The sequence below is a fragment of the Dermatophagoides farinae genome, chromosome 4 (assembly GCF_024713945.1).
Source record: "Dermatophagoides farinae isolate YC_2012a chromosome 4, ASM2471394v1, whole genome shotgun sequence".
Classification (NCBI taxonomy): Eukaryota; Metazoa; Arthropoda; class Arachnida; order Sarcoptiformes; family Pyroglyphidae; genus Dermatophagoides; species Dermatophagoides farinae.
This window is the reverse complement of record NC_134680.1, coordinates 5,525,524-5,551,015: the sequence shown is the minus strand read 5'-3', so window position 1 is coordinate 5,551,015 and position 25,492 is coordinate 5,525,524. Positions and strand designations below refer to the sequence as shown.

Below are 25,492 nucleotides of genomic sequence, written 5' to 3'. Positions count from 1 at the left end.
ATGATTGAACATGATAATTCCTGATGAAAAAAAAATAAAACAACAACAACAACAACAACAATGAAAAACAAAAGCAAATGAATGAATGAATATAAAACCGCAGACAAATCAATCAATCAATCAATCGATGAATGATCCGATCATTGAATGTGGAAATAACTACAACAACAACAACAACAAATAAAGACATATGGTCATATATACGGGTCATAAACCAGAACAATCAGGTCAAAGTTCAATAAAATAAAAATAATCAATGTATTGGTTTTTCATTTGATTGAAAAATTATTAGCCGCTCCAACAAAATGAACAAAAAAGTGTCATCAAATTAACTAAAAGAAAAAAAAATTTAGATCTAAGATTGAGGCAAAATTGAACAACAACAACAACAAAGTATTACAAAGTCATCGTGTTTCAATCAAATAAGATGACGAAAATTCTTTTCTTTTAAATATCTGATGATTCAACAAAAATTTCGCCCCATCAACAACAACAACAACAAAATATCGGCCACTCAGAAGATAATATTTTCTAATGAATACAACAACAACAACAACAACAACAACAACAACAAAAACCAAACAGGGAAAAAACTGTCAATCATTTATTGGTTAGATGGATGCAAAAAAAAAATATTAAAATCGATAAAGACGCAGAAGAAGAAGAAGAAGAAGAAGAAGCTATTGAATGATGTTGATGATGGATTGGCCCATATGAATTGTCACCTTATTTGTGCAAAAAAAAAACGAATGACAATTTGTATATGATGAAAGTGTGCGTTTGTTTGTCCTTTATCTCTGTGTATATTGAAGATTTAACAAACAAACAAACAGAAAAAAAATCTACATTAGCTACCTATATACAACAATAGACAACAAAAAAAAACATGGATATATTGATCATCACCATTTGATGAAGCTGAATATATATATTTTTTTGATTAAGATGACAATGATGATGATGATGATGATGATATTCGTATTCATTTCGCCATTTCATCATCTTAATCATCATTGATAGATAGATAACGGTTCATATAATATTCGAATGAAATGAAATGAATGAAAAAAAAATAATGTCATCTTTATAAAACGATTTTTCTTCATTCGTTCGTTCGTTCGTTTTTTTTTTTTTTTTTTTTGGTCCAATATTTTATCCACATCATTATTCAATGGATTGGTTGATTTTAACACACACATTGAATGTAAAAATGAAAACGACAACAACAATCATCAATGATGATGAATTGTGAATTATAAATATATATAGGAGTAATGAAAGACAAATGAAGAAAAAAAAACGAAACTAAACGAAAAGAAAAGAAGAAGAAAAAAAATCCATCTAGGTAAAGACAATTTGTACAAATCTTCTTTTGCTTACACACACACACACACACAGATATTTTTTTTTCTCTTGATACGAGGTTGAAATCTTTAAATTTTTTTTTTCTTTGACCTAAAAATTTTTTTTTTCATTATTGTTAGAAAAAAAAATGTAGGAAATCTATATATTATTGCCAAGTCATTGGATTCGTTTTGATGTTTGTTGTTTGAATGTGAAAAATAAATATTCGAATTCAAATAATCCATTGGGATAATTCATAAATGATGTGTTTTTCCGTTTCTGTCTTTTTTTTTCTCCAGTCATTTATTCAAATTCATATATGAAATGAATACATACATTCTATATATATAAGTTTTGCTTGAATTTGTCTTTTTCTTATTTTTTTTATTCACGAGAATGAACATGAACCTGAAGGTCAACAGCATTCTCTCCATCATCATCATCATCATCACCATCATCGGGTCAAATATTCAAATCATCATCCACAAATAGTTAGCCACAACTACTTACCATGATCATTGTCATATAAATGTTTCTTAATGGTACATCGATTTCTAATGAAGAAAGGCAGAAGATTTTCTTCTTCTTCATTTTTTTTTATTTTATAATACCAGGTACGCCACACACATACACACATACGCACACACACACACAAGAATTTCAAGATTTATCCACCGACGATACAATATTCTTGTTCGAATAACTTGATCGTTTATATTTGACTTTTATGTTTGTGTTGGTGTGTACGAATGTGTCTTATCACATCAAATAGCAACAAGTTTAAGCTTTTTTAGATAGATCAAGTTCTCGTTCTTGTTGAATCACCTAGGTGAGCGAATCGAATGAGAGATGGACTTGAACTTTTTCTATCTAAAGTTCACCTTTACTTTGTTGTTGATGATGATGTTCTTGTGTGTGTGTGTAAAGAATATATAACCACATCGTCTATTCTTATTCATACACATATGAAAACAAATGGTTCTTTGGAAAAAAAGAACCTCGAATTTGTATTCATTGAATGGTGGCAGTAAATGAACTGAAAATGAATTGCCCCTAAATTTTGTGTATATGGTGTGTGTGTGTACATGTGCACTCAAAAGTGATAAAAAAGAAAAAAAAATAAAAATGGTTGAAAGGTCATTCGCCTTGTGAGAGGATATTCTCTATGTTTAGTATATATGGTTGCATATGCATTGGTTGGATGGTTTGTTGTCGTTGGCCATGGTGGTGGTGATGGTTCATGATCGGTATTCATTTCAAATAGAATAAAACAGGTTCTCCTTTCACCAATAAATCACCGGAAATGAATATTCCAGAATCGAATAGTTAATAGATGAATTGAATGAAAAATTCAAAAAAAGAAAAAAACATCATTATGAACATATGGTCATTATGGATTCAAGAATTTTTTTTGTTGTTGTTAGCTTTTAAAATTCCAAATTTTAACCAAAACTTGAACATTGATGATTGACTTTCTCATATCCAAAAGGATTTTTTTTCTGTTCATACACACAACAAAAAAAAGTCATAAAGATGTCAAATGATGCTGATGATTATGGCCTCACTTATTTTTTTTGTTCTTGTTTCTTCCAGTTCTTTTTTTCACTATTAAAATTGTGCAAAACAAAAACAAAAAAAGGGTCGAAGAGGAGAAAGGCAGGCACCAACCAACCAACCAAACAAACGATTTAGCCAGCCATTTTGTTTGGTTTCGGATTTTATTAATTTTTTTTTTTGTTTTTTCCCGTCGTTGAGTTGTTACTTTGTTGAAAAAATTAAAGAAAGAAAAAAAAACATAAAGCTGTTTTTAGATGGTAGATGATCAAACAGATTTTCTGGTTAATCAGATTTAAATTCTTTTCAATTTTTTTTCTCAAAAATCCCATCAAATGAATCAATTTCGATTCTTCTTCATATCGAATTTTTTTCAACATCATCATCATCATTACCGTTATCCATCTGACTCCTACCTGCATTTTTTTTCATCATACATTTAATGCCCCTCCTCCTTTTGTATCACTTTTTATATCCAAATGATGATGATGATGATCCATTGTGTTTGTGTGTGTGTGTGTGTGTTGTACTTCTGTGTTGTTTTTCATCATGACTATTAATGGTTTGATTTATACTACAATACAATGTTTCGACCCGAATAGAGGATGTGAAATCATAATGTAAACAAAAAAAAAATGAATGTTCCATAAATGTTCATAACGATTCAAAAATTCTGAATCAATTCCCTTTTTTTTACCTCCACCACCACCAACAACAACAACAACAACTGTGTGTCTCACCACAAGATGAATAATCAACGTTTTTTTTTGTTTTGTTTTAAATATTATTATTTTGTTTTGTTTTGCCATTCATGATTCTTAGTTGGCAAGAAAAAAAAAGACAGCACAACAAGAAGAACATAAAAGAAAGAAAGAAAGAAAGAAGGAAAGAAAAAGAGAAAAAAAATAATAATTTACAATGCAAGCATGAATGCTCATTCAATAATAATAATAATGATATTCGACGTAATCATAATGATAATTCTAAGCTATATATAGCCACCACCACCACCACCACCACCATTGACGAGGTCAGGCTTTACTTTATTTCAGTTCTTCAATTATTATTATGATCGTCATGATGATGATGATGATTGAAAGAACTGAACTTTTGTATATATGGATGAAAAGAAAAAAAAACTAATGATCATAACTTATTCCAGGTACAGTGGATAAAGAAAAAAAAAATAAACGAAAAGAGAACCATTTTGAAGTGAAGGGGAAAGATATGATATAATAATAATAATAATAATAAAAAGCGATCCAATGAATGAATGAAGGAATGAAAGAATCGTTCGTATGAAAATAAGAAACGAAATGAATCCTGTTTCTTATTTTTTTTTTTTTTTTTTTTTTTTTTTTTGGTTGTATTGGGCTGCAAATATGCACATATTTTTATTCAACAACAACGATGACGAAAACGACGACGACGACGACAACAGATGATGATGATGATGATGGAAGAAGATAATTGGTTATCCAACCTATTCATTCATCTAACCAACTAGCCAACCAACCAGGTATTCAGGGAAAACATATCTATTCTTTATGGTGTGTGTCTATCTATAGTGTAGAATAAGTATGAATAACGTTTGTTTGAAGATATAATAAAAAATAAGGTAGATGGATAGAATGAATGAATTGAAAATCATCGTGCCACTGTCATTATCATTATCCATTTTGTTAATATAAAAAAAAATTTTTATCGATATCTATCTATTATTAACAAATAATATGGCAATAATGATTGATTCTTATATAGTAGATTCCAACATTGACAAAATATTATTCCATCCTCATCATTAATGGGTAGTAATCACTTGTTGTGATGCCAGAATTCTTTTTTCTTGAATTGAAATTTTTTTTTATAAATGAATGAATAATTTACGAATCGATGATTTAAAAAAAAATCCCTAATGAACGACACATCAACAACAATTCTGTATGATGAAATTAATGCGGAAAAAAAATTACTGAAACAACGTAAACTGTCGCTAGTTTGATTGATTCGTAATGATAATTATTATTCAAAATGTTGTAGTTTGTCATGATTTTTTTTTTCATTATTATTTCCTGAAAAAAAATTAGTGGTAGTGGTCGTTAGTCTTATTTAGTTTTTTTTTCTTCAATTATTTTTACATTCACCAGTTTAGTGACAAAAAAAAATATCCTGATCAGGCGTATTAACAGCAAAACAAAAAATGTGCATATATCTTCTTTAGTTCTTTTGGGAAAAGAATTTTTTTTCCATCATCTAGACATACACTGAGATCATCGTAATTTGATCTCAGTGTATGTCAGAATTTAAGCCACTTGTTTATTTGTTGTTATCTATGCCATTCATCTTGGCTCATTTATTATTTTAACATTCTGGTATTTTATTTTTTGGTGGGCTTGTTGATCACACAAAACAACCACCACCAATGGCCAGTTTTAACCGATATATACATTATTATTGACTAAATGAATGATGACGAATGATTTTTTTCCGTATACACACACACACACTGAGAGATTTACCTGAATTCGTAACTTGTGACTAATGACCAACAGTATTTTACTGCCTGATTAGGATTTCTTTCTCTCTATCTCTCCTTTTTTTATTTCTTGTTCATTAGAATTTTATCAGACATTTCCAATGGAATTTCTTACCAATCTTTCTATCAAATTCTCCCTCTGACTGTGTGTGTGTGTGTGTGTGTGTGTGTGTGCTTGAAATTTGAATAAAATTTCAGCAATTTTACACAAAAAAAAATAAAATAAACACAAAGTAAGTTTTGTAGATAAATTGTAATTTTGTAATTTACCTTTTTGATGATGATGATGATGATGATGATGATCTAGTTCTTTTTCTCTTTTCTTTATTTATTTTATATACTACAGCATTAACTTATCGACAACGGTAGGAAAAAATTATTTATTTTTTTCACATTGCTGGTTATTATTATTATTATCATTTATTAACAGTATATGTAAATCAACAGGTGACATTTGTCACATTTGGTTGAACAATATTTAAAAAAAAAACATACAGTAATACATACTGTGTGTGACAAATAAGCGAGAATTTTTTTTTCTGTTTTACATAAATCAACTATGTAAGATAAAAGAATGATGATGATGATGATGATGATGGGGACAAGTAAAAACATTTTCAACCAAAAATGCACATTTTTTTATGGCCAATTTTTTTCTGGTTCAATTTCCTCTCTCTCTCTCCATTTACATGATATATTCATATATTATTATTAGCCAATCATCGTAATCATAATTGTTCCTGTTATATGATTGTTTCCAGTTCAGTTTGTTTTTTTTTTTTTTTGTTTCCATCAACCGTTTCATTTGTCAAGCAATCATTCTATAGCTATGGTTTCAATAAAAATAAAGAGAATGTATAATTACACACACACACACACACACACATTAAGAAATAGCGCAAAAGTTTTTTTCCGTTCATCGGAAATGAATAAATAGATAAGATTTCGTTTTCCGTTCCGTTATTTATGAATGTGAATCACCATAAATTTTTTTTTTTTTTTTTGGTAAACTTATTTTTCTTCATTTTAGACCATTTATCATTCATTCATTTTTTTTCAACCAGTTTTTTTTTTGTTTGATTGATAATTATGATTATGATCATAAATGAATGAATGAATGAACTGTACTTGTTTTTTTTTCTATTACTGCTCTAATGATTGAAGTTCGTTATGTTTGTTCTCATTCATTTTCAATGAATTCATATACAAATGAATGAAAAAAAATAAAATAAAATACAAGGATTAGATAACCAAACATATGAGAGAGAGAGAGAGAGAGAGAGAGAGAGAAAATCGTTGCCATAAACCAAATATAATGGTAATTCATAAATCGTTTCATTTTTTTTCTCTATCTCTATCTCTAGCACTCTTGTTATATAAATCTATATCATCATCTATGCCGAGATTCACATTTTTTTTGATGATGATGATGATGATGGTGGTAACCAGACATAAATTTAGCTTCAGGCTTTACTGATGAATCAATTTCATTTTATTCAATTCATTTCAATTCAATTCAATTCATTCATTGGATGTTTTTTTTAATCGAACCGCAATGTAGGAAAAAAAACCACCCTTAATCAAGAAATTAGAATCAATGTAACAAGCCCCAAATGATGAACAACATCATCATCATCATCATCTTGATTATAATCATGGATAACAGTGCACACACATATATAGCAAGTATACTGGTTGGTTTACATACTCACACGCACACATACCTGATGTATAAAAAAAAAATTTTTTTCCAAAATAAAAATATATAACGGTATTAACATTCCATTTAAACATTACCGGATATATAGAGTAGTTTCCCAAGTGAAAGAAAAAAAACTATCTATCTATCTCGCTTGTTTGGTTGGTTGGTTGGTTGGTTTGTGGTTTCATGAACAAAATTCTCAATAAATAAATAAATAAAAAATAATTAACGACCTTTATTTGGTGAAATCGGTACATATTTGAATACTTTGATGATGATAAAGATGATGATGATGATTAACCTCCGGGAATTTAAAGATTTATCTATTTTCATTACATTTTATTTCAGTTCTTGATTTTTTTTTTGTTTGCTGTACAACAAGTCAGTCAGAAAAAAAAGTAAATGTTTATCAAAATTTCTTCTACTGTTTGAATATTCGACCCATTTCAATCTGGATTCAACAAGTGGTTTGTTGAATGGCTCAATTTTTTTTTTTTGACATTCCTTTATTTGTCTGATTATACTGAATGTATCTCTATATAGATATTTATTTGGTTCTTAAATCGATTATATAAAAAAAAAATTTGAATGGCGCCAATTTGTTGTTGTTTCATTTCACATACACAGACAGAGACAGACGATTAACGACAATATCCAAGCTTATTCGACCAATTTATTCACTTCTGGCTAATTTCTTCTATAGTTTTTCTTTCGGGCGCTTTATCTTTTCATTATTATCATATATGGATATATAGGGTGCAATTATTATTTCAATAAAGAAATTGAAAGAAACAATTCAGTTCATTTCTGATTTTACCAATGATTACATTCATTTTTTTTTTGTTTACCGTTTATTATTATTTGAATATAAACAAATACAAATGAACATAACCTGAATATATATATAAGAAAAAAAAATATTCATATAACAGGTTAGTTATAGTATTTATTTATCGGTTGTTGTTGTCGGTGAAAAAAAAAAGAAAAAAAAAATTCATTCCACCTTCGGGCACCGTTCATACACACAAACTAGCTATTTTTAGAATATTGAATTGGAATTCTCTCTCTCTCTCTCTCTCTCCCTCCCAATCTTTTAGATCAAATAATCAATTGCTTCCAGGCGCCAATCGTTCTGTTCTGTTTTCGTTCTGTTTGTCTGTTTGCCTTTCTCAAATTTCTCTTTTTTTTCCCTTCTCATTTCATATTATCATCACACTGACTATTATTATTCAAACAAACAATCATGAGAATTTTTTTTTTTGTTCTTCAAATTAAATCTTTTCGAGAAATTCAACAAATTCATTTGTACAATTTGAAGAATGTGGCTGAGACTGAGAAATTTGTCTGCGATGTTTGTGTTTGTGTGTGTGATTAAAATTTTAACCGCTAGTTTAATCACTGTTTTTTTTTGTTCATGTTTCGATGTCTAAAAATTTCATTGGTATTTAACCGATAAAATTTATTTATATATTAAAAATGTCTATGAATATAGTAAATTATTTAATTAGGTCATGATCATCATAAAAAAAAATGTAAAGCAGACGACGATAACAACAACAACGATATATTTATCGGTAGGCCGGTTAAATATTCTCATTGAAAATGATTGGTTTAATAAAGATGAGTGAATGAAAGAAAATTCCAACCAAAAAAGTAATAAAAAAAAAAAATTTAAACTATTGCTGCCACTATATGAAACAAAATTATCATTTCATCGAAATCCACTCATACACACAAACATATATCGAGAATTATGATGATTAGAGCAATCGGTTAACATCATCATCATCATTGACGGAATATAGATAACCGAATGAAAAAAAATACGCCCGTCAATTTTTTTGAATTTAGAACAACGACCGTCTAATCTTTTTTTTTCTTGTTCTATTGGTTGGTTAAACAAGTTTTTTCTTTCTTTCTTTCTTCTTCATCTTCTTCTTCTTATTCACCAATTCGACCGATCATTCGTCTATCCATGATGTATCGTTTGTTTGTTCATTTATTCTCTTTGAATTTTTTTTTTTGATTCTAAAATTAGAATCATTATATTATTATGGCTACATATGAATTCGAATATAGAATAGATGATGCCAGATGGATCAATTGCTAAAATAGCAATTTTTTTTCATTCATTTTCTTCATCACTAATGATAATGATGATGATGTATGTTGTGTTGACGGACATTTATTTCAGCTGCCAACTACACTGGTATTACTACTTGTTGTCTACTTGTTGCTTGTTTGTTGTTTACTCAAAAAAAAAAATGAATGAATGAATGAAATTCAAACCAATACGATGATATAATTCGTGACCAAATTATATACTGGAATTAAAGAGAAAAAAAAGGGGCCAGGAAACTTTTTTTTTCAACAAGAAGAAAAAAAAACAATAGAAATTCAATGACAATTAATCTTATTTGAAACATAGGATGTGGCCAAGGATACCTGTGTGTGTGTGTGTGTGTATGCGTGTATGTTTTCGGTGATTTTCTTTTCTTTTCTTTCCTTTTTTTTTAATTGTCACGTTCTAGGCCAATCAATATTACCCAATTTGCTACTGTTGTTCATATTCCTTTAATTAATTATAATACTAGTAGCTAGTTATAATTTTTTTTTCTTTCATCGTTATCGTTAAGATTGGATTAATATTTTTTTTTCTTATCATTTTTTTCATCTGATTTTAATTAATCCATTTATGGATCAAATGGGGAATGTGAGTTGTTGAGTGGTATTGATGGAAGGGGGAAAGAATTCTTTTCACGATATCACGATATATCTAATATGAAAAAAATTATCCATCAAGTAGCAAACGACGACGACGATGATGATGATGATGATGATGAGGGATAAAATCAAGTAAAAATAAAACGAATCCATAAACGGAACTAGAATGAACTAGATATATAGTAACGGGACATTTTTCTTATGCCAGATATAATTTAACCAATTTACCACCATTGGCAATGATATGATATGGTACAATTTTTTTTTGCTGGTCACATTACATATATAAATTGATATAACTCAGTCAGTCAGTCAGTCAGTTAGTTAGTTAGCAAGCAAGTATACATATTTATACATGCAGGTATCCCTGGCCTGTTGAATATTTTAGAATTGTTAAAATGATGATGATGATGATGATGGACCGTTTCTGTTTCGTTGTATCCCCGTATATACGATATTTTTTTTTTCATTCCTTCCGAAAAAAAATTTTCCTTCACATCCACATTTTCATTCTCCTCATTATATATTTTTTTTTTTACCATCTCGTTCATCGGACAAACCAACACATATAAGCAGAAAAAAAAACAAGAGAGTGACCATATGTCGGTCAACCAGCCTTGATGAAAATTATATTAAAGCCAGTTATATAACAGTAGTATCAACTTTTGCTTACCTGATGGTCGTAGTCGATGTCTTCGTTTTTTTTTTGCTTGCTTGCTTGCTTGCTATTGGTAATGATGATGGTTGTTATTGGTGGTGGTGGTGGTGGTGCTGCTGCTGCTGGCGATGGTGATAGTGATGAACCAACAAACAAAAAAATAAAAACTAGTATTTCATTTCGAGCATAACTTTCTATATTCATTTCTATATACATTCGATGAGAAATAAGGCCATATATTTTAGCTGTTTATTCTATTACAACAGGCAATATATAAATGTTTTTTTTTCCTATCTTGTGAATTCGGGTAAACGGTTTACCTTTTAGCATAGTGCAGTGTTGAGTCTGTCGAATCCATCGATATCATCAATGTTTTATTTTCTTTTTTGCATTTTCGCGAGGAGCCAAAAATAAATGCCAATAACCGGTTAGATAAGATACTTTTTTTTCTCCATTTATTATACATCGGTCGTTCGTTCATTCGGTTCATGTAGAATGAATGTTCCGATCTTTTTAGCTTCGTTTTCTTCTTCTTCTTTTTCTTCTTCTTGATGTTGTTCACATAGATTCCGCGTACATTTAACATTTTTTTTTTTTGCATAAACACGACCTGTTGAATTTTAAAACACAGAGCTCATTTAAACAATGTTTTGTCGCCATCTATGAACAATATCGGAACTTGAAATTGTTTTTTTTTTCGAATCATTGATCTGAAGATGCCATCTATTAGCATTCAGGAAAGAAAAATAGAATTTTTGTCGAAATTGAAAATTGAGATTTTGGTTTTGAATTTTTTTGTTTTGTTTTGTTTTGTTTTGTCATGTCATTTTATTTATATTTGTTTTAAATGTACAAAATTTAATGTCAATAAATAACAAGAATAGTTGACACTCAAATACATTCAGATAATATGTGAGATCAGAATTGGTTCCGAAGCAAAAACTGGATATCCAAGTGGTGGATCAGCTGCTTGTACGGTTAAATTTCCTTGATTTGAAAAATAGAATCAATCAATCGAATAATGTTATCAATCAGTTCAATTTTCTTACGGAAAATTATTTGATGTGCCTGTATCGAATAACGTTCTTCATCATCATTGGTCAGATAAAACAATTCGAATGATAATGATGACCAAATTGCATCAACAATCGAACGATTAATTGAACATATAAAAATGTCCATATCTTTCAATGTTAATATATGACTTTGATAATTTTCCTATTCAAGGAATAATGATAAAGAAATATTCAGAATTCAATTATAATTAAAAGATTGGTTCGATCAACAAACCTTGACAACATCTTTGGAAATGGAAAACAATTGTAATTTCTCGGCCAATACTGCATCTCTCCATTCTGAAGAATTAATCGAACCAAAATACCAATTTTGATCAAATTCTTTTAATTGATTGATTATTTCATCATCAGTTAATGTTTCTTCAGCGAAAATCATCTGATCGAATGCTAATTTTGTTGCATAACGAATAGTTTGCAAACAAATCTGATTGAGATCAACATCGAGAAGATTTTCATCAATCATTGAATCTTTGGCCATCGTTTGACTATTAAACATTTCATATATCCATTGTGACATTGATGATTCGGCAATTTTGTTCGTTGGAAATACCAAGGTAAAACAAATGTTTGCTATATGATTGTATGACAATATTAATGATTCAAGTTCATTTTCCGTTAGAATGGCTTTGTTGTGAGTTAAAATTTTCAAAACATTCGAAAACCATTCAATTGAATAAAGAAAACGATTAATACGATGTTGAATTGATTTACGTCTTCGTGAAATTTGATAACTGAAATTGGTCCATTGTATATTTGGTTGAAGATCATCATAGCTAAATTGCAGCGACGATTCACCATCGTTATCTGTATTATTCGTAGATGTTGACGAAATAGAACGATTTCGTTGTTCATCACCATTATCATTATTATCATCATCATTATTAGACGATGAACGTTGATCCATTACCGAATCGGATTGTACAATTATATTGATCTGTGATTCTTTAACCATTTGAATATTTACATTTGAATTTTTATTCTCATTTTGAAGTTTTTGTTCACGTTCTACAAGAATCAAACGAATCTTATGCTGTAGTAGAAGCCATATGAATACTGGACAGAATAGACGTTTAATGCGAACATAAGTATCCGGTGAATCAATGATACCTGTTAGAACACTGGTTGCATCGGAATAAGTTTGTACTGTTGCTTTTGTCAATGGATTGATGGCATAAAAGAAATATTTATTGAACAATGAATTACAACACACACCAATATTATGGAATGAATATTCATTGATCTGATCGATTGTCGATGCTTCTAATGTATGGCAAGATGTTTCCTGTAATTCAAGACCTTTCATTTGTATTTGGCAATAATTATGTCCTGATTCTAGTACTTGAAACCACATTAAACGATCATCAAATCTGGCTATCATAATTTCACCTGCATGACGAAAATCCCAGAAAAGACTTTGTTGATGTAATGAATCAATTAAACGTGGCATCAATTGTCGATAATATGCTGCATCATTCATTGTATCATCCATTGTCATCGGTAACATCATTGGTGTTGTTGACCAGAATTTCATTGGCCGTGGAAATGATGGCAGAAAAATCGGTAATGTAAACAATGGAATTATGGGTATATTGAGCATACTGGTTATAATTATGATGATAACATTTAAAGGTAATAATATCACATTTAAAACTAGAAACAAATGAATAAATTTCACTAATTAACATATGATTTGATTTTTTTTCTGTAGTAACTTACCGAAAATGGTCCAACTATAACGAATTTTTTGTTTACGAAACATCACAGATGTAATAAGAATGGTCATTACCATATAGAATTTATGGCAAAAATCAATTGCAATCATTCTGATTAGATCCAAACAAAAATATCTAGCTTCTAATGGCCATTCATTAATGTTGGCAATTATATTATCATGACTATTGATTGGATAATGAATTGAATCCAAAATTTCGATGAATAAAGTTTGGAAGCCAAAACGATATGGATATTGCCAACAATGGCGAAACATTCGAAATACAAGAATATCAAAAAGAAAATTTTTTATCGTAATCGTTCTATTCATTATACGATCATTATTATTATCTAATTTCTGTACAATCAATAACAAACAAATGATCGGTATGAATAAATGTAGAAGAATTCGTATAATCATTATGAATGTACGATTTGAATGTATTCGACTAATGAATCGTGTCGACATAATCATATTGAGCGGATTTTTAATCACATTAATCACGTAGATCATTTTGAAATATTTAGCCAAATAAACAATGATCAATAATGTTAAAAGAATTTCAAAAAGTTGTATCCGAATAATCGACAAGAATCGATTTTGTATCCAATAGATGGCAATCATAGCATTGATTGATGTAATCATTTTTATCAGATATGGCCAATATTGTAATCGATTCATATTAAATAACCATTTATTACTTACTAAAAATCCGGTAAACAAATTGGTGAGAAGAAATCGTCGACCGTTAAGATAAAAATGACTTAATGTAATGGCAGTTATGGAGAATATGATTGTCATAAATAATGACCATATATAACAGCTGGCTGTACCGGCTAACAATACGATATTTATTTGTTCAAGAAGATAGAATACTAATGCTGGAATTGGTGGTAATATGCCCAATAACCATAATAATGGTAAACAACAGATAATCAATGTTATTGTTGAATATATTGATTCTGATGCGAATGTCATAGCCAATAATAAGGTGAGCATATAGATTGAACGATTAAAACTATCTATTGATCGAAATTTTATTGAATAAGCTGTCGTTTCAGGTGGTGATCCAACAATCAATGAATAATGTACCGTTGTAAATGTGAACCATACTAGTAGCATGATAAAAATGGCCATCACATTATCTGGTTGAACATGAAATTTGATGGATTTCAATCGAAATGAATTGACCATCATACCGAGAAGTGAACATGATATCAAGCTTCGAGCAATAATAATGATAATTATCTGTGATTGATATTGTCGAATGGTTTTAACATTCGGATATTTAAGATTTTGTTTTGGCTGATTTTGTTTGAACATAACGGCGGTGGATGCATCCATAGGCCAACCATCATCAATATGAATTAATGGCCGTGTTTTATTGGCCAATTTTTGTGGCTGAATATTCATGATCATTGTAAAAATAAATCCAATTACCGATACACTTAATATACCAATGTATGAATCAATCAATGCTGAATCGATTAATGTCGATACAATTGTACCAATGAATGATGGAAATATATAGATGAATAATTGAATAAACCATGCTGATGTCGAAGTTGATGATGATGCACCTGGAATCAGATTATTCATCGTAAAATTCGAATCATTCGTATCGGTGGTCATTGTTTTCGAATCTTTTCGTCCCAATGTAATGATACGATTATTCAATTCAAGACCGCCGAAAAATGTTTGAAAAATTCTATGTAAAATGAATGAAATTTTATATTCACTAATCAGTGAAATATTCATTTTGACATTCAACAATAATTGAAATTGGCCATCTGTAAAAAAAATGAAAATTAATTTCATTCGAATCGAAGAACACAGATGATATAATGAATGAACGAACGAATGGTGGTGATGGAACGGAAAACCACGCACACGAAGATAAAATCTTTTGTTTTTTTCTATTTTCATGAATAGAATTGAATTTTATTCGAGACGCACAGGTGGTCACTATGGTTACCCGATATGGAATTAAAAAGGAGTGGGTGTTTTTTTTTTTTTTTTTTTTTTTTTGCTGTGTGCCATTTATTGTCAAGGGGAACCTATTACTGTTTTTCTTATTCCTATCCCTCGAATACCACTGTTGAATATTTATGAAACCAGAAAAAAAAATTATGAAACTAAAAATGAAACCTGAACAAAAATACGGAAAGCAAAAAAAAAGAAGAGAGAAAAAAGTTTCATCATTCATTCATCCATCATCATTAACCAATTGGATCGATTGATCGATCGATCAATGAACACAAAAAAAAGACAAGGAGGAAAAAGAGGAAAAATTTTATTTTTCACCTGGCGAATTCTTGAGAATTTTGAAAAAGTAAAATGTTGTTGATACTGGTGATAGATCACTATGGCAAGAATGGTGGAGAAAATGAAATTATCAAATTCAACTCATATGTAGCTGTAATTTTATTTTCTTTTTCTGGAAACACAGAAAAAAAACGATAAGTTCCAACGAATCGTCATCATCATTTTGAAAGTGTGTAATCAATATGATTTTTTTTCCTCTACGTTTTATTCGATATTCCATTTTGTTTATGGCTATCCATCATGCAATCCAAAGAATCATTATTGTTTATTTGAATTTCATTTTTTCGCATGAAAAAATGAAATTCATTTTTTTTTTATTACAGATCTGGTCAACAAATGTCAACAACCTTTCGTTTTTTGTTGTCATTGTGACCAGAATGTGATTGTCAACGACCCTGAATGTTAATCCATTGTGCAATGTTTTTTTCTGTTATTATTTCCGCAAACATTCATTCATTCATTTTTTTTTTGAATCTGGAGTTTTTTTTTTCTTTTCAGCAGGTACATTACAATCATCAATTCTTTAAAATAAATGAAAATGATCAATGGATCGATTGAAAAAATAATGATGATGATGATCACAAAGCCAACACCCGAAGCAATATGACTGTTTTTTTTCAAACATAAATAAAAATCGCATAATCATTAAAAAAAAGTTTTGTAATGTCATCATCATCATCATAATTATGTGACACCATCACATTAGTTGGTTATTCGTTCGAATATGAATAACACACCCGTGCTCACCTACACACACACACACACACACCTGGTAGCTGAAATTATTTTCTTCATATGAAAAAAAATCTGGTTCCACCACCATAAACTGTTGTGAATTATTTTATTTTTTGTTAAAAAAAAGGTCGTCGGTCACTCACACCATATGAAGAACATACTCACATGTGAGTACATACATTCAGACATTGAAAATCTGTGTTTGATCTAGCTATAGCTGTTTGTATTATTATTGAAAAAAGATCGAGTTGTTTCTACAGCTAAATAACTAGCCAAGCACAAAGGTTACAGCCAGTTATATACACTCAATCATCCGATCATATCAATTCAACAACAACAACAACAACAAAAAACAACGATAAACATAACAGAATTTTTTCAAAAAAAAAAAAAAAATCAAATCGTCTTGTTTGTGTCAAATAACTGGTTGTTGTTGTCATTTTCCTATAGAAGAAGTGGATTCTTTTTTTTTTGCTGTTTTCACTTGATCCTCTTATTTGTCGTTGGATTCAAAGTATTTATCATCATCATCATCATCATCAATGTAGTGTTTTTTTTTTCATACAGTTGAAACTAGTCGGATCTATTGACTTTGTATACTTGGTTGTATGTGTAATTCTATGGAAACTCGGTCTATATGTTGTTTGCGTGTCTATAGCTATTCCAGAATCCATCCAAACAACAACAACGACAACAACAACAATAAAAAAAAGACTTGCGCATCCAAACAAATAATGGAAAAATGTTTTTTTTTTTGGTTCATCATAATGCAATATAGCTGAAAATTTTTCTTCTCTTTGGTCTCCAGAATATTTATTTTTATTATCGAGTTAAATTCATATATAAATTGTGGGCCATATCAGTGATTTAGCATTTGTTTTTGGATTTGATTCATCATATATGTAATGACGATGATGACAATTGAAAAATTGTTCTGAATATTCTTCGTTGATTGATTGATCGATATTTATTGTGTGTGTGTAATGTGTGTGTGTGGTTGTTTTTTTCTACGTTTTTTGTTTGACAGAATGACAAAAACAATTTGATTTTATCGAAAATAACAACAAAACAAAAAAAATTATTTGTCCATATTATTGACATATTTTTGTTCTATATTTATATTTGCATTTTTTTTTTTTTTGTTGTCCTTGATCAGTATTTCATTTCATTTTTTTTCCATCTGTCATTTTCATTCGTCAATCCACATATTGATCGTTTTTAATTTTCTGATATTTTCGGTCAATTGATTTAAATCGATATCTGTCTGGTGATTGGTGCCCAAAACCAATATACAACTATATATATACAAATGACATTGACAGCTCAATATCGTCCATATCGAGGTAAATTAAATTTGTAATAAAGAATATTCTTTTGATTGATTGATTTTATTTTATTATACATTTTTCTTATCCACCACATATCATTATCTTATCGATTGACATTGACATTGTGCAACCATATTCGACCATATTTACAATATTGACAACAAAAAAAAAGACGAAGAATGTACCGATGTTGATCATAATGGCTGGCCTGAACATGAACCAGCCATACAGATTTATGAAAAAACAACCGAAACCATTCCGTATCATGTTTATCGTAATAAACGTTCAATCATATTGATTTTATCGATATCGGCTTGTATTGGAATTTTTGGATTTCTAATCGGTTATTTTAGCCATTCAAATCATTTATCTCATACAAATGATTGTTTACAGACCAAGGTGATCTCATCATCGTTTGATGAAGCCAATCTTTCATCATCATCATCATCGCATATTGCAGGTGATTCAGCATTGAGACGAGCACAATTATTGGCAAGTATTAGTTCAGAAAATATACGAATAAATGTACGAGAATTTTCTCGGCAACCACATTTGGCTAGTTCAAATGAAGATTTAGATTTAGCAAACAAAATTCGTGATCATTTTATTCATAATCATTTTGATTATGTTACATTGAAAAATTATTCCACATTATTATCGTTGCCTGATTCGAATAGACCAAATTTTGTTGCATTAGTCGATTCAATATCTGGCCGTGAAATTTATTCATCACTTTCAACGTCTAATCAACAACAACAACAGCCTTTACCATTTAGTCCTTATTCACCAAAAGGTGATATAACTGGAGAGATATTATTCGTTAATTATGGCCGTCCAGTTGATTTTATTCAATTACAAAATCTATTTAATACAACCAGTAATGAAATATTTAATGGAAAAATTTTTCTTGTCAAACAATTTCATCTGTCTGCAAGTGAACAATATCGTTATGCAGCTGCATTGAATGCATCGGCATTGTTATTATATCCAGATCCACAACATTATAATCCTCGGCAATCAAAACCATTTCCCGATTCATTATGGTTACCATCGGATGGCATAAGAAATGATGGTATATTCTGGAATGGTGCCGGTGATCCAGAAACATTTGGTTTGCCATCAAATTCATATGCCTATCGTAATAGATTCCATCCAGAACGACAGCTAACAATACCTGCACAACCAATCAGTTATGAGATGGCTGAAAAAATTTTCAATCATATGGATGGAATGATTGCACCAAATGATTGGAAAGGTGGCCTTAATCTTACCTATCGTATTGGACCTAAATTAAAGGATAATCTTAAAGTTCGTATATCGGTCAATAATCGACTAGTCAGAAAAACTATTTATAATGTAATCGGTACAATACGTGGATTTGATGAACCGGATCGTTATGTTATTATTGGTAATCAACGTGATTCAATGACAATGGGTGCTATTGATTCGGCAAGCGGTACAGGTACATTCATGGAAATGGCACGTGTATTCGGTGATATGGTTGCAAATGGTGGTGGTTGGCGACCACGGCGAACATTAATGTTTTGTAGCTGGGGTGGTGAAGAATTCAATCTGATTGGTTCAACAGAATTTGTTGAAGATTTATATAAAATATTATATATGCGTGCTGTGGCCTATATTAATGTTAATCTAGTCGTAAGTATAGATTTATCTTATTGAAAATTGAATTATTATTAAAAAAAACAAAAATTTTCCAAATTCAGGTTAATGGCAATGATACGCTTAGTGTAGCTGCATCACCATTACTTTATCATTCAATTTTCAATGCTACAAAAGATGTATTCCTACCACGACGATCACCTTCTTCCTCTTCATCATCATCATCTAAACAACAAGATGATTTCAATTCAATCTATGATAAATGGATTGTATCGATGCCTAAAATGCGTAATAAATCAACATTAATATTTCAATCAAACATTTTTAATCATATGAAAATGTTTGATATTGAAAATCCGACAGATATTAGTGAAAAAGAAATACTGGGCAATAAAAATTATCGACAATTTCATCGTCAAGAAACAGCCGATCCGGGATCAATTCTAAAAACATATTTAGAATCAGCATTTCAAGAAGTAAGACCACATGTACGACCATTAGATATGTATGGATCATATGCACCATTCTATACAATGGCCGGTATACCTGTTGCCGATATTAGTTTCATCAATATTGATGATGAAATGAATGTAAATGATGATAATAATGAAGATGTCGAACGTATTACAATGAATCATATTCCTTATCCATTATTACATAGCCAATATGATCGTATTGAAGCATTGGAAAATTTTATTGATCCTGATTATCGTTATCATGTAACCATAGCACAAATATTGGTACATCTAGTCGAAAACCTTTCCAATTCATCATTCATACCGTTCAATCTATTTGATTATGCTCAAATATTGAAAGATTTTTATGTAAAAACTTTACATATGTATAATGTAATCATGATGGGACGTCGTCAGCAACAACAACAACAACAACAATCAATGTCTATGTCTAAAAATAGTGGAAATATCGTTGAATCAATAATTGAAAATGGTGAAATAATCAATTTAAATTCGTCGTCATCGTTAATGATGATTGATTCAAATGAATTTATTGACATGATGGATCTAGATCTAAGTGAGTAGTATTAGTATATGTTGTTTGAACTGATTCGATTTTTTTTGTTGTTGTTCATTTTTTGGTTTTTTTCCATTCTAGAATCACTTGAATCAGCAATCAAAAATTTTAGCCAAGAAGCGATCAAATTCCATGGTAGACAGGATAAAATCGATTTGAATAAGTAGGTTTTCATTTGTTTGTTTTTTCCGATTTATTTTATCTTATCAATTTATTCATTTTTTTTCTAATTTCCGGAATTAATCAATCATTCAATCAATCAATCGATCAAGTCCATTAATGGTACGACAGTTGAATGATAAATTATTATTGATTGAACGACAATTTCTTGATCATCGTGGCCTGCCATCGAATAATCTTAAAAGACATTTAATACTATCACCATCTGAAATGATTAATACCATAATGCCTAAACATCATTATGATGGTAATGATGGTGGCTTTTTTCCAGCAATTATTGATGAATTAGATCAATTAATGGGCACAATGTTCAATAATATTGATGATGGTGATGATGATGATGATGATGATGATTTAAAACATTCATTAATAAGGCTACAGAAACATTTACCCATATTGATACATACAATACAATCGGCAGCCAATTCATTATCAATCGAACCATTTTCATCATAACGTTTTATTCGACATTTGAATTCATCATCCTTATTATGAAAAAAAAACTTTGATACGAAAATAAATTTTAAAAAAAATAAACAAAATGGACGACCTGAATAATTTTTTTTGGACAAATTTTGTTTGCTGCTGTCATCCACAATCGAATCAATCATATTTAGAATGTTACAATTGTATTATTTGTGATAATCAAAAAAAAAAAATTTTATTTCTTTGAAATGAAATTTATATGAATAATAAACATGAATTATATTATATTATGAAAAATAAATTTGGATTGGAATTATTCAAAGTCAAATTACGATAAACGTTTACGTTTAGATGATGTTTGTTGCAATGATGATGATGATGATGATTCGCAATATCGTTTTTTTGTCGATTCGTTTTTTGTCGATATGTCCATAGCGATTGATGATGATGATATGAAAATGTCATCATAAAAATCATCATCGATATCTTCCATTAAATTATCACCATCATCGTTGTTGTTGTTGTTGTTGATCATTGAAGATGATTCAATAATGTTTTCTTTATCTTCATTATCATAGACATTGGTATTGGTATTAGAAAAATATTTACTCGTCTTCATTCGAGTACGATTGTCCGTATTCACTGTTATGTGTTTCATATTCGAATCTGAATCATTTTTTCTCCATAAAATTGAACGAACTTTGGCCATTTGTCCATCGGTAACTTCGATTTTTCTTCCATTTGCAGTATGAAAAATTACTGATGAAGGTGGTTTGAAATCCATGATTATGATGAGTGAATAATCTGGATCGATGACTTGTACAGAGAATAATGTTTCGACATAATATTCGAATTCGAATGTCAAAAATATTGCCAATAATGCGCACCGCTAGATGGTAGCAGGGCTGATGGTACCAATAGAAACTAAACAATCGATTTTTCAGAAAATTTTGATAAATTTTATTTTGATAACAAAAAAATTTCAAATTATATTTACAAAAAACGGTATAGATAAATTAGAAATGATTTACTGATGTGGAAGATGAATCACCACTACTACCAGCCATATTACGATCATTTTGTTCCAACAATTGTGCTATATTCAAATCGAACAATTCACAACGGATTGGCATATCCAGTTTGTAGAATGGATTTTTCAATGCATAATCCGAATATAATTCATAGATTTTTCGCAATAACCAATCCTTATTCGTTGTTTCACGTAAATCACTTATGATCAAGAATTTTACGCCGGTCAATGTTTGAAAACAACTGAGACGAAAATTATTCGTTTCCATATATTCAATACCGGTGCAGGAATGTCTACGAACATTATCATTGCCAATGGATTTTTTAGGAATAATTTGTAATGCAGCTATAGCATACATTGAATGAAACATTGATGCCATAACAATCTTTTCATTCGTACTGAGACGTGGCCATCCAAATTTAAGATTAACAGGAAAATTATCTTCATTTGCAAGAAAATCATTAATAATATCTTGATCTTTATATTTACGGCCAACGATTGGATCACCATTAATTGCTAATAATGAATAACCAACTTTGAAAAGAAATATTTAACTTTTAGTTTCATCATGAAAAATCAATGATCAATAAATCATCACATACCTTTAATATTATCTCGCTGACCGAACATAACGGTCAATCTTTGATTAGTAAAGTCTAATTTAATATCCAATGGAAAACTGAATGTTTTTTCCACTTCAGTCAATGGAAAATTTGATTCAACATCATAATTATAGATTAAACCACCAGATTTCGATATAATATAAACACTATAGATTCCATTAACTTTGTTCATCATTTTTTTCTACAAAAAAAAAAATAAAAAAAAATTTCACCCAATAATAAGATTCGTTTAAGGAGAATTGAATTTGATTGATGAGATGAATGATTGTCGAATTGCAATCATGGATTTAATAAGAAATTAAAAAAAACAAAAAAAAGAATCACATGTCACACACAGGTGAAATGGTGGGCAGAAAAGAAAACGAAATATAAAAAGTGATAAGTATTGCAATAATCGATTATTCTGTCAATTGACTATCGATGGTTAAAAGTCTATAATGAACAACAACAGCAGCAGCAGCAGCAAAAACATTCGAAATTCGATTGTATTTATTCATTCGAAGTCAGAATAATGTCCTTGATGTCTTGAATTGATGAAATTATTGTTTGGCTGTCATCAGGAATTTTTCATTTTTCAATCAATCAATCAATGAATTTTTTTTTTGTAAAGATACAAACAAAAATTGATCGACAAATTTTGTGAAAAAAAATATAAAATGAAAACTCTGATCACCAGATGGTTGCACATATTTCATATAACAAAAATGTCATTGCTTCAAAGTCGTTTCATTTTTTGTTGTTGTTGTTGTTGTTTTGATTTTGTTTAGAATCCTGATGGGGCGGGAGGAATCATACATTTGAAAAGTGTATACACGAGTTTTGTTTTGAATTCAATATATATAATATATATTCGACCTTAAAGCGCATGCATAAAACGGCCAATAACATTATAATGTTTTATTTTCTTTCAACATTACCGCCTTCTTGTCGTTGTCGCTTCTCCTCCTTTTCATATATTGTTTTCCATTCATTCATTCCCCCCCCCCCAATATGCACTCGAAAATGATAAAAATCCTTATATTAATATATCAAAAGAGAGAGAGAAGAAGAAGAAGAAGAAGAAGAACATATAGTTATGATGATAAAATCAAAAGGAACAAAAAAAAACATCATTCATTTGGTGGATCATTTATTTTCGTGAAAATTATTCAAGAAAAGAATATGAGAAGGAAAAAAAATTGATTTAAAGATGATGATGATGATGAAAAGAAAAAAATGATAAAAACACACACACGCACACATGGATCCCATCATAAATAATGCTGCTAGTATAAATTGAAAATATTTGGATCTTTTAGGATTCTTATGCCACTACCATTATGTGTGTATGTTTTTTTTTTTTTTTTTGTATTCGATGATCATCCTCTTTTTCTTTCTCTCTCTTTCTATCAGAAAAAAAACAACTCTCCCTCTATCCATCCACATCTAATGTATCGTGTGTGTGTGTGTTTGTGTGTATTCGAGCTATTCGAGTGCATGTATTTTCTATGAATTTGTGATTTGTTTTTATCAAAATTTTTTTTTTTGGATTTTTTTCTGTTAAAAAAAAATAAAATAAAATTGTCTGGAACATCATCAGCTTCATCATCATCATCATCATCATCATTATTTATCATTGACAAATTGATTACAATGGTGATTTAATTTTGTGTTTATGTTTTTTGTTTCTGCTGTCGTTAATAATGAATAAATCTTGAATCGATTGAATATAAAAATATTGCTATATTGATTAAAAAGATTTTTTTTCTTCCAAGCAAACAACAGCAACAACAACAAGAGAAAAAAAACCAATCAAATTTGGCAATTTTTTTTCCCGTTCGATTATTGATTATTTGTGAATTATTTTTCAATCAATAAGAAAAACAAATCGACAGACACTTGTAAACATTTTTCAATCAATCATCCGTTTAGATCATCATCAATAACAACATTATTGATCTATCTGGATTTTAATCGAAATCAAATAATATGAAAATTTAGTACGAGAACTACAACTATTCAAGGATCATTTTAATCAACAATGATAATTTTCGAACAAATTCTGACTTTTCATCATTTTTATTCGATTTATAATTCACCAAATACTGTGTGCACACGGACAAATCATTACAATTTGGAATTTTTTTCCTTTTTTTATTCAAATATTATTCGATCATTTTGTCTTTTTTTCTTCTTCACAGCATTCAATATAATGTGGTTATGTTTTTTTTGTTGTATACTTACGAGTGACTTTTAGTGATGATGATGATGATGAAATGACCTAGTTTGTTTTGGCTTTAAAACTCGATATATATATACGATATCATTTTTTGTGTACGTATTTTTGTTGTACTATACAATCAATTTGTGTTTGTGTGTGTGCGTGTGCATTTGAAAGATTTTTTTTCACCAGTAATTTTACTGAAGATTATTGTTCAGAATACAGAGTGTTGTAAAGATTTGTTTGTGTGTGTGTGTGTATGTATTTTGTTTATTGTAACTTGACAAAACTAACGAATCTAAGAATCCATTTAAATGTGAAAAATAATGGAATCGATAATGCCGAAAACAACAACAACAACAACGGTTGTGGTTGCCGTTCCATTATTGGATATGGTCAAACCACAACCACCACCGCCATTATCATCAATAAAGGTTAATCATCAAACATCAAAAATGAATACGGGTAAACCGAAAAATAAAATGACCAAACGAAAGTAAGTTTATTTATTTATTTAATTTTTTCAAATTTTTGATGTGTTTATGTGTGAATGTGTGTGTGATAGAAACTAACAAATCTTGTTTTTTCTCTATATAAAAAAATTTATAATCTGTGTGTTTTGTTCTGCTTTACATATATAATTGATTAATAATGATAATTTGATTTTTCAGATGATTGAAATTTTTTT

The 25,492-nt window shown here is 29.4% G+C and overlaps 4 protein-coding genes across 6 annotated transcripts in view; 2 read left to right on the top strand and 2 right to left on the bottom strand.

Annotated features, from left to right (window-relative positions):
• Positions 1-11,398: 11,398 nt before the first annotated feature.
• LOC124491267 (pecanex-like protein 4) lies at positions 11,399-14,724 on the bottom strand. The gene is made up of 4 exons (XM_047053901.2): positions 13,311-14,724; positions 11,809-13,244; positions 11,568-11,736; positions 11,399-11,505 (listed from the first exon to the last, which is right to left on the bottom strand). The coding sequence occupies exons 1-4, from the start codon at positions 14,722-14,724 to the stop codon at positions 11,420-11,422; spliced, it is 3,105 nt and encodes a 1,034-aa protein (XP_046909857.2). The 3' UTR covers positions 11,399-11,419.
• A 116-nt stretch (positions 14,725-14,840) lies between these two features.
• LOC124491053 (N-acetylated-alpha-linked acidic dipeptidase 2) lies at positions 14,841-21,204 on the top strand. Of its 3 annotated transcripts, none has more exons than XM_075730786.1 (6): positions 16,299-16,532; positions 17,522-17,708; positions 17,866-19,349; positions 19,418-20,345; positions 20,427-20,508; positions 20,618-21,204. In XM_075730786.1, exons 2-6 carry the CDS (start codon positions 17,675-17,677, stop codon positions 20,979-20,981), a joined length of 2,892 nt encoding a protein of 963 aa, XP_075586901.1. In that variant the 5' UTR covers positions 16,299-16,532; positions 17,522-17,674; the 3' UTR covers positions 20,982-21,204. The 3 variants fall into 3 exon arrangements, with proteins under 3 accessions (XP_075586899.1, XP_075586901.1, XP_075586900.1); XM_075730785.1 differs by having other exon boundaries at positions 16,608-17,708; XM_075730784.1 differs by having other exon boundaries at positions 14,841-17,708.
• Positions 21,205-21,887: 683 nt separating this feature from the next.
• Positions 21,888-22,955, bottom strand: Trs23 (trafficking protein particle complex subunit 4-like protein Trs23). The gene is made up of 2 exons (XM_047053681.2): positions 22,584-22,955; positions 21,888-22,515 (listed from the first exon to the last, which is right to left on the bottom strand). The coding sequence occupies exons 1-2, from the start codon at positions 22,777-22,779 to the stop codon at positions 21,968-21,970; spliced, it is 744 nt and encodes a 247-aa protein (XP_046909637.2). The 5' UTR covers positions 22,780-22,955; the 3' UTR covers positions 21,888-21,967.
• Positions 22,956-24,021: 1,066 nt separating this feature from the next.
• The window catches only part of LOC124500361 (uncharacterized), a 31,371-nt gene continuing 29,900 nt past the window's right edge, over positions 24,022-25,492 (top strand). The window contains exon 1 of the mRNA XM_047064429.2: positions 24,022-25,300. Coding sequence (XP_046920385.2) covers positions 25,131-25,300 — 170 coding nt within the window. The 5' untranslated portion in view covers positions 24,022-25,130. The remainder of the gene's footprint in view (positions 25,301-25,492) is intronic.

Excerpts from the sequence above, each read along its gene's own strand:
- LOC124491267 (XM_047053901.2), bottom strand. The coding sequence starts at position 14,724 with ATGATCATGAATATTCAGCCACAAAAATTGGCCAATAAAACACGGCCA. Across the intron at positions 13,245-13,310 it reads TTATAGTTGGACCATTTTCG|TTTTAAATGTGATATTATTA; the intron begins GTAAGTTACTAC and ends ATTTGTTTCTAG. Across the intron at positions 11,737-11,808 it reads TTTCCAAAGATGTTGTCAAG|GAAAATTATCAAAGTCATAT; the intron begins GTTTGTTGATCG and ends TTCCTTGAATAG.
- Trs23 (XM_047053681.2), bottom strand. The coding sequence starts at position 22,779 with ATGATGAACAAAGTTAATGGAATCTATAGTGTTTATATTATATCGAAA. Across the intron at positions 22,516-22,583 it reads TCAGCGAGATAATATTAAAG|TTGGTTATTCATTATTAGCA; the intron begins GTATGTGATGAT and ends TTCTTTTCAAAG.
- LOC124491053 (XM_075730784.1), top strand. The coding sequence starts at position 17,675 with ATGACATTGACAGCTCAATATCGTCCATATCGAG. Across the intron at positions 17,709-17,865 it reads TCAATATCGTCCATATCGAG|ACGAAGAATGTACCGATGTT; the intron begins GTAAATTAAATT and ends ACAAAAAAAAAG. Across the intron at positions 20,346-20,426 it reads CATGATGGATCTAGATCTAA|AATCACTTGAATCAGCAATC; the intron begins GTGAGTAGTATT and ends TTTCCATTCTAG.